The sequence below is a fragment of the Perognathus longimembris genome, chromosome 7 (genome assembly GCF_023159225.1).
Source record: "Perognathus longimembris pacificus isolate PPM17 chromosome 7, ASM2315922v1, whole genome shotgun sequence".
Taxonomy (NCBI): Eukaryota; Metazoa; Chordata; class Mammalia; order Rodentia; family Heteromyidae; genus Perognathus; species Perognathus longimembris.
Window position 1 is genome coordinate 40,911,841 of NC_063167.1, and position 14,662 is coordinate 40,926,502.

The 14,662-nt window shown below is 35.9% G+C and overlaps 1 protein-coding gene across 1 annotated transcript in view; it reads left to right on the top strand.

Annotated features, from left to right (window-relative positions):
- The window catches only part of Hook1 (hook microtubule tethering protein 1), a 49,604-nt gene extending 35,526 nt beyond the window's left edge, over window positions 1–14,078 (top strand). Inside the window, exons 15-22 of the mRNA XM_048351434.1 lie at window positions 2,234–2,374; window positions 4,374–4,467; window positions 6,381–6,415; window positions 6,744–6,826; window positions 7,412–7,512; window positions 9,405–9,506; window positions 11,501–11,569; window positions 13,511–14,078. Of these exons, the coding sequence (XP_048207391.1) occupies window positions 2,234–2,374; window positions 4,374–4,467; window positions 6,381–6,415; window positions 6,744–6,826; window positions 7,412–7,512; window positions 9,405–9,506; window positions 11,501–11,569; window positions 13,511–13,681 (796 nt within the window). The 3' untranslated portion in view covers window positions 13,682–14,078. The remainder of the gene's footprint in view (window positions 1–2,233; window positions 2,375–4,373; window positions 4,468–6,380; window positions 6,416–6,743; window positions 6,827–7,411; window positions 7,513–9,404; window positions 9,507–11,500; window positions 11,570–13,510) is intronic.
- The last annotated feature ends 584 nt before the right edge of the window (window positions 14,079–14,662 follow it).

The following is a 14,662-nucleotide window of genomic DNA, read 5'->3' on the forward strand; positions in this document are numbered from 1 at the left end:
GGAATCCAACCTAGGGCCTCGTGTATCCGAGGCAGGCACTCTTGCCACTAGGCTATATCCCCAGCCCCTAGATGTTCCTCTTAATCCAACTTCTATCTTGGCCTTTAATACTGTTTACTTCTAGACATTTGACTGATTTTATAGTCTAATTTTATATTGACTGTTTTATAGTTTCCCTGTTCTTTTTGTAGGAACATCGTGTACTCTTTAGTTTTTGTTGTTGTTTTCATTTTTTTAGCTGGTCCTGGAGCTTGAACTCAGGGCCTGAGTGCTGTCCCTCAGCTTTTTTGCTTAAGGCTATTTCTTTTTGGTTTGAGCCATAGCTCTGCTTCTGGCTTTTTGGCGATTAATTGTAAATAAGAGTTTTACACACTTTCCTGCCCCCCTGGCTTTGAACTTCAATTCTCAGATTTCAGCCTCTCCTTGGTAGCTAGGATTGCAGGTGTGAACCACTAGCACCTGAGTACTTTTCAGTTGTATTGCAGTGTAACTGGTCACTTACAAATGTTCAGCTTAATAATTAAAATTTTGTTTTTAGAGTGGGCTTTATTATGCCATGACTGTCACGGTTATCACTATCTCATTTTATAGGATTTTCATTACTACTTTCTACCTACTAGCAGTCATTCTTTTTTTTGGCCAGTCCTGGGCTGTGAACTCAGGGCCTGAGCACTGTCCCTGGCTTCTTTTTGCTCAAGGCTAGCACTCTGCCACTTGAGCCACAGCGCCACTTCTGGCCATTTTCTGTATATGTGGTACTGAGGAATCGAACCCAGGGCCTCATGTATATGAGTCAAGCACTCTTTCCACTAGGCCATATTCCCAGCCCCCTAGCAGTCATTCTTCATCCCTTTCTCCCTTCTAGATTCCAACCATATACAACCAATATCTACTTGCTTGTTATGGCTCTTTCATTTGTATAGAGTCATATATGATGTAGCCTCTTGTGACTGACTTCTTTTGCTTAGTGTAGCCTTTTCAGGGTTGTTGATTTTTAGCTTACTCAGCTTTTAATTTGTTGTCCTAACAAATACATTGTTATACATTATGGGTTGTTGATATGTATGACTCCCAAGTTCTTCCCAAGTTGCATGCTTAACTAGAGAGTGACGTGCACTTTTTAATTATTAATATCCAGTCACGATGGAATGGCCTTTTCAGTTCATTTTCATATGCTTGGAAGTGATAAATTAAAATGAATATCCATTTAAACTTTCTAAATCAGACTTGCTGTTAATTTTAAAAATTTTAAACTTTTTCAGGAGCAAAATTGCATAAACTCACTACATGGCATTTTAATTTTTACACCATGACTTTTCTTGGTAGGTGGTAAGGTTGTCTAGTATGATACTAAAATAAACTAGCTGTATAAAGTTCATATACCACAATATTGCTTTAACTTTAGAATAGGTTTACCTACATCATTTAAAGTTACAAAATTATGAGAAATCCAAAAAAAAAACACTATAGCAAACAAACCGTTAATAAAGTGAATGGTAAATATGCAAGGTATAAATAGCTACTTAGCTTTCTTAGTGAGGAGTCAATCATTGTGTTAAAGTTGATTTTAAAAAGACCCCTGTGAGCTTGTATTTTAGAGTTACAGTGCTGCCATTTACCAGAACAGAAGCTGGAATTGGTTGAAATCATCTGCCTTGGGACAATAATGTATGGGAGGAAAGCAAATTAGTATTATTTGCCTATTTAATATCAAGCACAAATTTGCATCTTAATGCCAAATTGCTTATTAGAGGTGTGTATATTGGAACTGGTGGTTTGGCTCTAGTGATAGAGTGCCAGCCATGAGTAAAAAGCCAAGTGAAGCACAGTGTCCTGAGTTCAAGCCCCAGGGCTGCATATACACAAAAATGTATATCAGTCTTTAATAATCCCCCTTCCCCCCTAAATCTGAAGACTTCTTACTGTCCTAAAAGTATATTTAAAAATTTCAGACAATTTCTTACATTTACTGCTTTTCATGTATATAGTTTCTAAGAATATACAATTTCCATGAGTAGTTTCTAAACTACTAAAGTCATATTATCTAGAGATACAATAATAATAATTTATATATAGTACAGTCCTTGATTTTGAGGCATGGACTTTCAGTGTACATAATTTTTGCTTGTTTTGTTAATATTTTTAATGCTGGATATTAAGAAGAGGCTGGACTTTCCCTTTTAGAAATGCACCTAGTAACATTTTCTTAATTAAAGAATGTTTTCATTATCAGGGAGGTGTTCATTCGTCTTCAGCATGAAAACAAGATGCTTCGCTTGCAGCAGGAAGGGACTGAGAATGAGCGCATTGAAGAACTGCAGGAACAGCTAGAGCAGAAACATCGTAAGATGAATGAACTGGAAACTGAGCAAAGGTAGCTACTTTTTTTTAAATCACAAGTCATGTGATTTAGTTACTTCTCCATGAAATTGTGACCTGTGCAATGAAAATTATTTTTGCATTATCTAGAATAGTTTGGCAGATGTGGGGGATGGGTGGGTTGTTGGTATTCTCTTAACCCCTACATAGCTTTACTTTGTTTAAAAAAAAAAAGCCAAGTGATTTATTTTAATCATATTATTAGAAAATAAATAGCTTCCATAATGTTAATGGGCTTGACTAACCAGGTTGCTTATTGTTTACTTTGATTAGATAGTTTCATAATTGACAGAAAACCTAACCAATGAGTAAGTCACTGTTTGCTTCTGTAGTAGAGTTCTTAGATAGGGCAGATTGTGGAGTCTCTTTTAAATCCCACTAATCTACTGTGGGCCAACTACTCAAACTCATCCTCACTGTCCTCAACTGAATTTCCTAACCTGCTACGTGTGATGCTTAAAATTAGTATGATCCTGAAAACAATTAAGATATATGTGGAACTAAACTGTGGACCAAGTACTTTTCTAAGCATGTTATTTTGGTAAGACTTATACTAGCTTTAGAAAGTGTAGAGACTATGATTATATCTTCTAGCTTGTAAGTTCTCTAGGTTCTATATTTGAATCATCTGTCAGTCTGATTCCTGAATCTCTACTTTTTTTTTTTATTATTTTTTTTTATTTTTTTTTTTTGGCCAGTCGTGGGCCTTGGACTCAGGGCCTGAGCACTGTCCCTGGCTTCTTCCCGCTCAAGGCTAGCACTCTGCCACTTGAGCCACAGCGCCGCTTCTGGCCGTTTTCTGTATATGTGGTGCTGGGGAATCGAACCTAGGGCCTCGTGTATCCGAGGCAGGCACTCTTGCCACTAGGCTATATCCCCAGCCCCTGAATCTCTACTTTTAACCTTGGTAGACTTCCTTAAGGGTGTTTTATTTACCGACTTTTCTTGGGTCTTACAAGATACTATCAGAAAGGTAGACACTTGAACTTTCTCAATCATATATGTACAATGTTACATCTGCAAGTTTATATTTTTGTCACATTTTCATTTTATAAAGAGACCATTAACTTACTATTTTATTAACATAAAAAATACTGTCCTTGAGCTTTTTTTTTTTTTTTTTTTTTTTTTTGGCCAGTCCTGGGCCTTGAACTCAGGGCCTGAGCACCATCCCTGGCTTCTTCCCGCTCAAGGCTAGCACCCTGCCACCTGAGCCACAGCGCCCCTTCTGGCCGTTTTCCATATATGTGGTGCTAAGGAATCAAACCGAGAGCTTCATGTGTAGGAGGCAAGCACTCTTGCCACTAGGCCATATTCCCAGCCCCTGTCCTTGAGCTTTTTGAGGATCGATGAACAGTGTTAAACGTGAGAGTACATGATTATCATTTTAATGATAATTGTAGTAATGGAGTGTAATGAGCAGGAGTATGTGTCAGTCATCCATGTGTAACATCACTGTGTGCAGGTGTATAGATGAAAAGGAGAGGAAATAGTGTTGCTGGTAAATTCCTGTGAATAACTCTTGAGCAGAATCTTAAAGAATAGAATTTTGCTACGTTAAAGTATATAGTAGTTTCTAATGTCAGTTTATTTAGTTTATATCCCAAACCATGAAATGATTGGAAAAATGGTGATCTTTCTATTCTCTCAAAACACTGAAATTCAAAAAAGAAGAAAGAAACCTAGCTTCTACTCGTTAAAAACACAAATGAAGGAAAATTGACTTGATTTTTCTAATTTTTCTACCAGTGAGAGAGTACAGTGCAGAAATAGTAATGTTTTTGTGGTATCTATGCTTTTAAGAGAGAAATAAGAACTCGTTAAAAAATTTTCACTTAGAAATAGCCTTCTACATACCTACACACAAGTAATTGTTATGCACTTGTTGCTACTGTAGGTACATTTTTAATTAAATTACATGGTTACACTTTTACAGAACCCTACTACTTTGACTTTAAATATAAATAAATACATTATGATTCATTTAACAATAGGCTGAGCAAAGAGCGCATCCGAGAATTGCAGCAGCAGATTGAAGACCTCCAAAAATCTTTACAGGAACATGGCTCCAAGTGTGAAGGCGAAAGTGTAAGTAATGGAAAGCATGATTCTACTGTGTATCAATTCTCCATAATAGTCCCTTGTGCTCAGATTAATCTTGCATTTGAAATTGCAACCTTTATCCTTGAGGGTACCCTTAAAATACCGTATATATCTGCATAACAGATGCACTGATTTTGCCACTTGAAGCCTGTAGGTTGGTCATATACATTATATGGTTATTTCTATCTCTACTACTTAGTTACACACATGTAAATTCATGATAATTCTTGATTGAAAGCATGGTACAGTGAGGCCTTTACAATTTTTCATGGGCCTCAATATATCTCTAAGAAATAAGTCCAAATGAGGATAATCAACGATCAGAAACCATCTGTTAGGAATATAAATTATTATGATCGAAAGATAATTCCAGAAATGGATCACACTGACCTTTGAGACAGAACATCTGTGCAGTCATAAAGGCATTAACCCCTATTTCATCCCTCCTTCCATACTCACAGTCTTGACATACACTGTGCATGCTGACATTAGCAGACTTAGGTCAAATCTACTCTAAATCTCAGTATACCTTGAGAATTTTCTGTAATTTAAGCTCTAAATATGGGTAGGAAAGGTAATACTATTGAAAAGGAGGATGTATTTATTTTAAAATAACAAAAAAAGGTGGGGCTAAGTGCATGTTCAGAGACATCACTTTTAATTAGGTAGGGTATTAGATGCTGATGGGGGAGGAACTTGCAGAATATGTAGAGATGGAGAAAAAAATTGAAAGGGTTGCATTTCCTTTCTGCCTTTTATATACTTTATATGATTTTCTCTTTTTTCCCTGGGGGCTTGGAACATAGAAATCGTCTCATGCATGGCGGCATCTCATATGTGCATATATACGGTATTGTACTCTCTCATATAAATATTTTTAAGTCTCAGATCTATTTGGGGAATTATACTTTCAGATTGCAGTGTTTGGTTTCAAATTTCTTCATCTTTCATTTTAAATCAATAATTTCCCAAATTATATTATTAGGCTACATATTTTAAGCTTTGCACATGCACACTTAATGCAGAACTGCCATTGCAATTTGAAGTACTGTTTTTGTTTTTTTAATTTGTTTTGACTTTTATTCTCCTGACACAAGGTGTCTCTACAATGGCCCAGATTGGCTGCACACTCATTATATAGCGTAGGCTGGTCTTGTACTTGCAGTCCTCCTGCCCCAGCCTCCTGAGTGCTAGGACTTTAGGCATGCAGTCAGATAAAGTGCTTCCATTTAAAACAGGATATTTTACATTTTGAAAAATATGGTTATTTGGTTTTTGATATTAAAGTATTTACATTTATAATGATAAACTTTTTTATTATAAAGGTAGAACTTAAAATTTGTAATAATTTTGAATAAGCAATTCTTTAGATACTTTAGTGTTTGATACTCCTCAATATATCACATTCAGCTTGCATTTGCTATTCAAACTAAAATTTAATTTGAAATATGTTTAAAAAGTGAGACATTTCTTTTTTTTTTTTTTGGCCAGTCCTGGGCCTTGGACTCAGGGCCTGAGCACTGTCCCTGGCTTCCTTTTGCTCAAGGCTAGCACTCTGCCACTTGAGCCACAGCGCCACTTCTGGCCGTTTTCTGTATATGTGGTGCTGGGGAATCGAACCCAGGGCCTCATGTATACGAGGCAAGCTCTCTTGCCACTAGGCCATATCCCCAACCCGACATTTCTTTTTGTTACCAAACTCTTTCATTTCCTGTTGCCTTTTTCTTTCTATTTTAAAGTAAAAATGCATGAAATATATGCTTAAAAATGTACAAAATTCAAAAGCATGTGTAGTTTTACATAATTCACCTTCTAAAGGTTGGTAAAGAGATTAGATGTCTGGAAAATTTGCCTTTGTTAAGATAGTCATCTTACAGAAACTTTTTTTAATTTTGTAGTCCAGCAAACTAAAGCGGAAGTTGGAAGCTCATATGTAAGTAAAACTTATGTTTCATTTCAAATAGGAGAACCAAAGGTTATAGAAACTTTTGGAATATGTGTCCTTTTCTAAGTTGGTAAATTAAAGTACATGCCCTGGTACTGAATGCTTACCACTGCTGTCAGACATGAAAAGAAACATGTTCATGGTTCAGCCGGCCTGACAGCCTAACGTATGCATCTCACAAAACCCCTATGGTAGATATGGAAATGAAAGAACAGAAAGTGGCTTTCTCCAATTCCACAGATGTTACCCAGGTGGAGACCAGTTTTCCTCCTTAACTCTGTTTTACTCCAAGCTCCATGCTCTTTCCACTACTTAGGGAAAAACTAACAGAGGTCCATGAAGAATTACAGAAGAAACAAGAGCTCATTGAAGATCTTCAGCCAGATATAAACCAGAATGGTGGGTATTTGTAAAAATTTGGATCAGACTCTTACCTTAAGATCTTCCCTTTCTAGTTGAAGAATAGGAGAACTATGTATGCATCTTTGTGCAATGTATGGATACATATATTGCAGTAGGAACCATGCTAGTTTTTTTTCTAAGTTCATTAATATTTGTCATCTGAAAGCAAACAAGTGTAAATCTAATAAAGCCAACTGATTGGTATATAGGAGTATCAAACATTATAATATATTCTAGAATTAATATGGAAATTTGAATAAAATAATTTCAAACTAGGGTCAAGGGAACTTTAAAACAAGTAGAAATATGATTTGTTTTCTATTATGGTAGAGCATGCATTGGAAGTTATATTTTCAAACTGTTGAAGAACAGTAGCTAAATTAAGAGTGTAAGTAATGAGTGATTGAAGACAGGGTGTTTGGTAGCTCAAAATTTTTGATAAAAATTCACTACAAAAAAAATAGTTTCTCTTTTAAGTTCTCTTACCAGTGTCTGGAAAATAAGTTTGATACATATCGTATTGTGTGAGAATGGAATATGCTAATTGGGAAGTAATTATTTGTTTCATTTTATTTTCCCTAGTCCAAAAGATCAGTGAACTTGAAGCTGCTCTTCAGAAGAAAGATGAAGATATGAAAGCAATGGAGGAACGATACAAAATGTATTTGGAGAAAGCAAGGAATGTGAGTGACTTACTTCACACAGCTCAAGCCTCTGTGCCTATATTTCAGTTTGTTCTGTCCTTTCTTACTGTCCTGCTGTTCTTGTGTCCATGAACCATCACTCCTCTACACTAAATTGCTTGTCAGATACCTCAGGTGTCTTTGTCAAGCCTCAGTGTCAGATGAAATACTTTGCTTCAGGGCAGCTTCAACACTGAGTATAGCAATTTGCTAGGGAAAGGACTACTCTAACTGGAGTTTTTATTCTCTCGGCAAAATACTAGAATTTTTATTTGCTCTAGAGTCTTAGCACTTTTCCTGAGAATAAAATTTGCTAGAATCTTAGTAAACCTTTTGTGAAAATTTAACTGTTTAGATGTGTTGCTTTTAAAACTTGATTGAAATTATATTTTACCCTTTGGTTTTTTCTTTGTTTATTTGTTTTTGGTCATTCATAGGGTTTGAACCCTAGGCCTGGGTGCTGTCCCTGAGCTCTTCAGTTCAAGGCTAGTGCTCTACTACTTGAACCACAGCTCCACTTTTGGTTGTGAACTTTGTTTCTTAGAAATGGAATTAGGACATTCTTAAGGGGGTATAACTTACTGAAGAGAACAGTAATAATAAATTCCTCTTTGGCCATCAGTTTAAAGGAGTTTATCACTTAAAGTTATCATTTGAAAGAGAGTTTGCTGTTTGAAAAACATGATTTTTTTTCTTCTTTCATTATAGGCACACTTTTTATCATATAGAGATAGCATTATGATTTGTCCTTTGTAGTTAATTTAAATTCATTATGTGAGCTGGGTGCTGGTGGCGCATTTCTGTATTCCTAGCTAGTCAGGAAATTGAACTAGCCTAGGCAGGCAGGAAACTCTTCACTTAACCACTATAAGGCCAGAAGTGGACCCGTAGCTCAAGTAGTAGACTGGTAGACTTCTGGCCTAGGGGATAGGCTCCAGGAATGGCACACACACACAAAAGTTCTATATGTATTAAGCTTTTATGATGTGAACTTCCTGAAGGCAGGCAGTGTGACTCTACTAATTTTTTGTGTCCCCAGCCCCCACTTTATTTGCCATATAATTGACACTCAGAAAAGAATTTTTGAATTCATTAACCCTGCAATAATTTGGCATCATACCTTTTGCCTTTTTCTTTATAAATTTCTTACCTCAGAGAAAACTTGAAGTCTTTAAAAATACACTGATAATTACTTCATATAGATATTATTTTGAGAATTATTTTTAATGTTTTGCCTATAATTTATATCTATTTTTTAAATCAAATTGGTTTCTTGACAGAATGCCATCTCCATAATTTATCTAAGTCTTTGTACAACATTCTTACCAAACATCTCTTTTTTAACCAACTTTTAGTACTTTTTCTAAATATGACACAGCCCTCTTTTGTCTGCAGATAGAATCACCAGTGTTGGTTGGTGTGATATAATGGGAGATATATATTATACTATATTATATTATGTTACATTATATTATATTATATATCTCAAAGTGGTAATGACTAAAGTCATTGTTAAGAATTTCTTTATATCCTTACTCTGTAAAATCAGCAAGCTCTGTAATTCTTATTCTCCATTTAGAAAAAAGTTACTTCAAGATCTCAATGCTCAAAGCTTGAGCAAGAAAAAGGCTAAGAAATTATCTGAGTATTGAGCTTTGAAGAAGAGAAATTTATTTGGGGGGGATAAGATTCTCTCCATTTTTCTAATGAATTTTTATACCATTTCCCAACTACTGTAATAAATTATTTCATTACATTGTGAATAAATGACTTTTAGTTTCTGGATGACTTTGTGGTAATTTTCTACTTCATTCACAGTTTTTATAGGGTATATTCTTAATGTTTTCTGTACTTTAATAAAAGATAAAGTAAATATAATTTTCTTTAAACAGGTAATAAAAACTTTAGATCCCAAGTTAAATCCAGCATCAGCTGAAATAATGCTACTTAGAAAGCAGTTAGCAGAGAAAGAAAGAAGAATTGAGATTCTAGAGGTAAACCTTCTATATTCTTTTATCTCTTAATTTTCCTTTTGTCATATATTTACCATTGATGATAAATCATCATAAAAATTTAGGAGTATTTATTACAAGCCGTTTCACTAGCCCACTAGGTTGGAATATAAGCCCTTTTTATTTGCTGGGTTCTCTAGCTTTACTTGCCTTTCTGTAGAGTCCTGCTACCATGCTGCTATTAAAATTATGCAGAAGTGATTTCATTCAGAAAAACAGAAAAGTAATTGCTTGCCTTCTCAAAAAAGTACCATCTCCCTTCAGCTATCTAAGTTTATCTTTCTTGCTTTTCATCTGAGCCTAAATATCCATAGTTGGGATGTTTTAGGAGAAGAAAGTAGTCATGTAATCCCAGTAATTCTCTCATGAACTGAAGCAGCAGTCACAGTTATTATATGGAGTTCTAAGAATAATGGCATGATCTTATTAATTATCTTGGCAACTAAACTAGAAATTATGTTGTTACAGTAGTAAATAGTTGCATGATCTCATTTTTGCTAATGGTTGTATTTTTATAAGGTAAGTATGTCAGTATGAAGTTGTATATTCTTAGTTGTATATTCTTAATTTTGTGTGTTCTAGTTTCTTTTGCAAAGTGCTTTACAAAACTGCTATTTTTTTATATACTATTAATTTTGGGGGCTGCTCTTGAAGCCAGTTTATTCTGGACTTGAAATGCTCATAAATGGAATTTGATTGCTGTTTAAATTAACTAGGAATGTTCCATTTTCGAGAAGCACACTGTTTTCGTGTTCCTTTTTCTGGTCCTGTTCTTATGCAGGAGGTATGAACTGTAGTGGAAATATTTCCTAACAACTTTAACACACTTTATTTTGTCCATCTAGAATATATACAAGCTGGTGTGTGCTTGCTCAGAACATGTCTGAAAGGCACTGAAAGGATTGTTTAAGAAATGCTATCCATTCTTCCAGATCTAGCTTTTCCTCTATAAAACATTCTCTGTGTGGTTTAAACAACAGCAATTCTAATTCCACAGTGAATAAGTGTATTTAAACTCTTGGATTCATCACAGAGAAATAGGTTTTGTTTGTTTTGCCACATGTTTGAAGTATCTTGAAGATAAAGCTGTATCCTCAGCATTAAATATTACATGAATCAGTGGTTATTGGCAACGTATCTTTCTTAAAGTCATCACCTTCCCATGAGGTCTGTACTTCTGAAAAAATCTTTGATGTACACCCTCAAAAATTGTGATGCTAAATGGTCTCTCTCTCTCTCTCTTTCTCTCTCTTTCTCTCTTTCTCTCTTTCTCTTTTTCTCTCTTTCTCTCTTTCTCTTTTTTCTTTTTTTGCCAGTCCCGGGTCTTAAACTCAGGGCCTGAGCACTGCCTCTGGCTTCTTTTTGCTCAAGGCTAGCACTCTACCACTTGAGTCACAGCATTATTTCTGGCTTTTTTTTATATGTGTGGTCCTGGGGAATTGAACCCAGGGCTTCATGTATGTGAGGCAAGCACTCTACCACTAGGCCATATTCCCATCTCCAGTGGTTGTTCAGTTGCTGTGTTCAAGTAATTAAGAAAAGTATATCAATTATATAAGTACTTATATAGGGAATCTAGGATAAAGACCATCAGGAATTGAAAGAAAATGTTTATGCTAAGGATTACAAGTGATTTTATTGCATTTCCCTATTTTTTAAAAATTTATTACTCTCTAGTTTTGACTCCTATATAGGTGAAGCTCTGTTTTGATACTGAAACAAACGGGGAACAGCAGTCAGTGTAAAGAATTGCACACGTGCACGTGTGTGTATGTGTTAGCTTTATGAAACTTTTGAGACAAAGCTTATTTGTACATTTTAATCTAAAGGTAGTGACTTGGTTTGCATTTTGGTTACTTCATGTGCCCCACAAATGCACATTTCTTGTTCCACAATAATGAAACTGGATAAGTTCTTCCATTTATGAAGCAAGTGAGCATTTATGGTATTTTAATGATTCTCATTTTTTTCCCCAGAGTGAATGTAAAGTAGCAAAATTTCGTGATTATGAAGAAAAACTCATTGTTTCTGCCTGGTACAATAAGGTGAGTTGAAATTTAACCAATGATTCCATGTCTAGAACATTGTTTATCCAACTTTCTTGACCAGGAACAATAGGAAATATATCGTCTGCCATAAACTTGGACTAATTTGTTTGTATAACTGAAACAAAAGTTAGTCTGACAGTATGCACTACATGTTTCTTTAAATGTTGATCATAATGGATTAAATTGACTTCATGACTTTACAGTCTTTAGCTAGTACATATAGGCACAAGTATAACAGTATTTTAATTACTTTCTGTGAGCTGAAACATTTAATTTGTACTCATAAAAGGTTTCCTAAAGAAATGTGAACATCAGCATAATTCCAATTCTTCAAGCAGAACACTTTACTAATTGTTCATCTGTTCTACCATAAATAGTATCATGTGATTTGAATTTCGTGTTAAAATTAGTAAGATACAGAGATGTATGTCATGCTGGGCACTGGTGGCTCACGCCTGTAATCCTAGCTATTCAGGAGACTGAAATGTAAAGATCACCATTTGAAGCCAGTCCAGGAAGGAAAGAATATGAAACTCTTCTCTCCAGTTAACCACCAAATAAAGGCCAAAAGTGGAGCTGTGGATCAGTTGGTAGAGTGCTAGCTAACCTTGCACAAGAAAGTTCAAGGACAATATCCAGACCAGCCTGGAAGAAAAAAAAGGAGAGAGAACACATTGCATTTTGTGATGTATAAGGTTCTCTTGCGTATTCTAATTTTTTTTTTTTTTTTGCCAGTCCTAGGCCTTGGACTCAGGGCCTGAGCACTGTCCCTGGCTTCTTTTGGCTCAAAGCTAGCACTCTGCCACTTGAGCCACAGCGCCACCTCTGTCCATTATATGTGGTGCTGGGGAATTGAACCCATGTATACGAGGCAAGCACTCTTGCCACTAGGCCATATTCCCAGCCCTGCATATTCTAATATGAATAGACAGTAATTTGGCCATTACTAGCAGCATCTGTTATTTGTGTGAGGATCAGCAGCGTATACCTGCAGGTGGATACTGAGCTTCAGACATTGCAATAGCTCTCTTTTCCTGACTGGTCATCATCGTACTTCCCTTGCTCTTTTACCCTCCTTTCTCTATATGGTAAAATCTGACTTAATTTAGAAGGTCTTGAGGGTAATTTTGGTGAGGTTTTCTCTGAACTGTTCCTTACAAATTAACCACTCTAAATGAAACCAGAGATTGTGCCTTTGTTCCTCTGTGGTCTCCTAAAGCCTATATCAAAAAGGATAGCATAGTATATTAACTAATTGTCATTATGAGCTTCGATGAGAGAATAATGCCTTCCCTGATAAGATAACCAACATCCACAGCTACAGTATTTGTTATGTACCAATATATCCACAGATTGCACTTCAGAAACCATCTAAGCTTTTCTTGTCTGCCTGCCTGCCTTTGCCTACCTTCCTTCCTTCTTTCCTTCTTTTTGGTTCTGGGGCTTGAACTCAGAACCTGAGCATTGTCCCTCAGCTTCCTTTGCTCAAGGCTAGCACTCTACGTCCAGTTTTGGGTGGTTAGTGGGAGATAAGAGTCTCACAGACTTTTCCTGCCTGGTCTGGCATTGAACCATGATAATCAGATCTCAGCCTCCTGAGTAGCTAGGATTACAGGAGTGAGCCACCAAAACCCAGACAATCTAAGCTTTTCTATGTGTTAGTCTATTCCTACTTGGGAGAGTGATAGCCCTAACATAAAGATTTTGCTTTAGAACTTCTTCCTATATCTGTAACTAAGCCTAATTCTAACATACTATTTTAAGCTACTGATTGTAATAATTTCAGGTTTAGTGAAAAGAAACTGGGTTTTATGCTGCTTTAGGAAAATTGACATGCACAGATTAGTCAGCTTTTAGAATTTTATTTAGGTTTCTAGAGTTATTTTGAGGATTAAATGTGAGAAGTTCTTATGTACATATGTTTTTGTTGTTGTCTAGAGTCTAGCATTCCAGAAACTGGGGATGGAGTCCCGGTTGGTGAGCGGCGGCGGTGCTTGCAAAGACTCTGGCGCATGCGCTCCTGCCCGGTCCTTCCTTGCACAGCAACGGCACATCACCCACACCCGTAGAAATCTCTCTGCTAAAGTTCCTGCCACAACTTCTGATTAAACAGCAAAGGAAACCATACACAAACAGAAGTGCCCTTAAAATGTTTTGTACCTTTCAGCAACAACTAAAACACAAAAGGTTAAGATGCTTAACACCAGCTATTTTAAAATCAAAACACATCAAATTAATTTTGCCAGTTCACTTCAAGAACAAGGTGTAGAATTTGCTGTCTCTTTAAGGGGAACACATTTAAATAATTGGAATATGTAATTAAGCTCATGTTTCAAGGATTTGTCTTTCGAGAGTATTTTTAGTGTTTTCATCTGTATCAGTAAGTTAATTTGCACCTTCTTATCTGTAGTATGTATTTTTGTGTCTGGAATCATTTTTATGTTTTTGTTCATATAAAAAATAGGCTTGAGATGGGCACCTGTAGAATGATAAAACTAATTTCTTTTGACTTTTTATATATAAGGTTTTATTTCTGTCTGCCAAATTCGTCATGGGTATATTTTGTCATGATGTGGACGGTGTAATGATTGACAGATTTGACAGTTGCATTGATTTAGCCATAGTGAAAAGGACTGACGAGGTCACAGCCCTCCTATGTCCCTACTATGCACAAGGGCTTCTGGAGAGAGTGAAATGTTAAGGGTGGGAAATAAACTGACATTTCTGAGAGGTGCCTTTCTGATGGAAAACAAATTGAAATTGTATGAAATATTTGCACACTCGTTAATGTAATTAATAAGAATTTGTTAGTCCTCTTAAGCATAAAACCATCATGGATTCTTCTTTAAAAATAAATCATGAGGGACTGGGAATATGGCTTAGCAATAGAGTGCTTGCCTTGCATGCATGAAGCCCTGGATTCGATTCCTCAGCTCCATATAAACAGAAAAAGCCGGAAATGGTGCTGTGGCGCAAGTGGTGGAGTGCTAGCCTTGAGCAAAAAGTGCTCAGGCCCTGAGGCCAATCCCATGACTGGCAAAAAAAAAAAAAATATATATATATATATATATATATATATATAATCCTGAT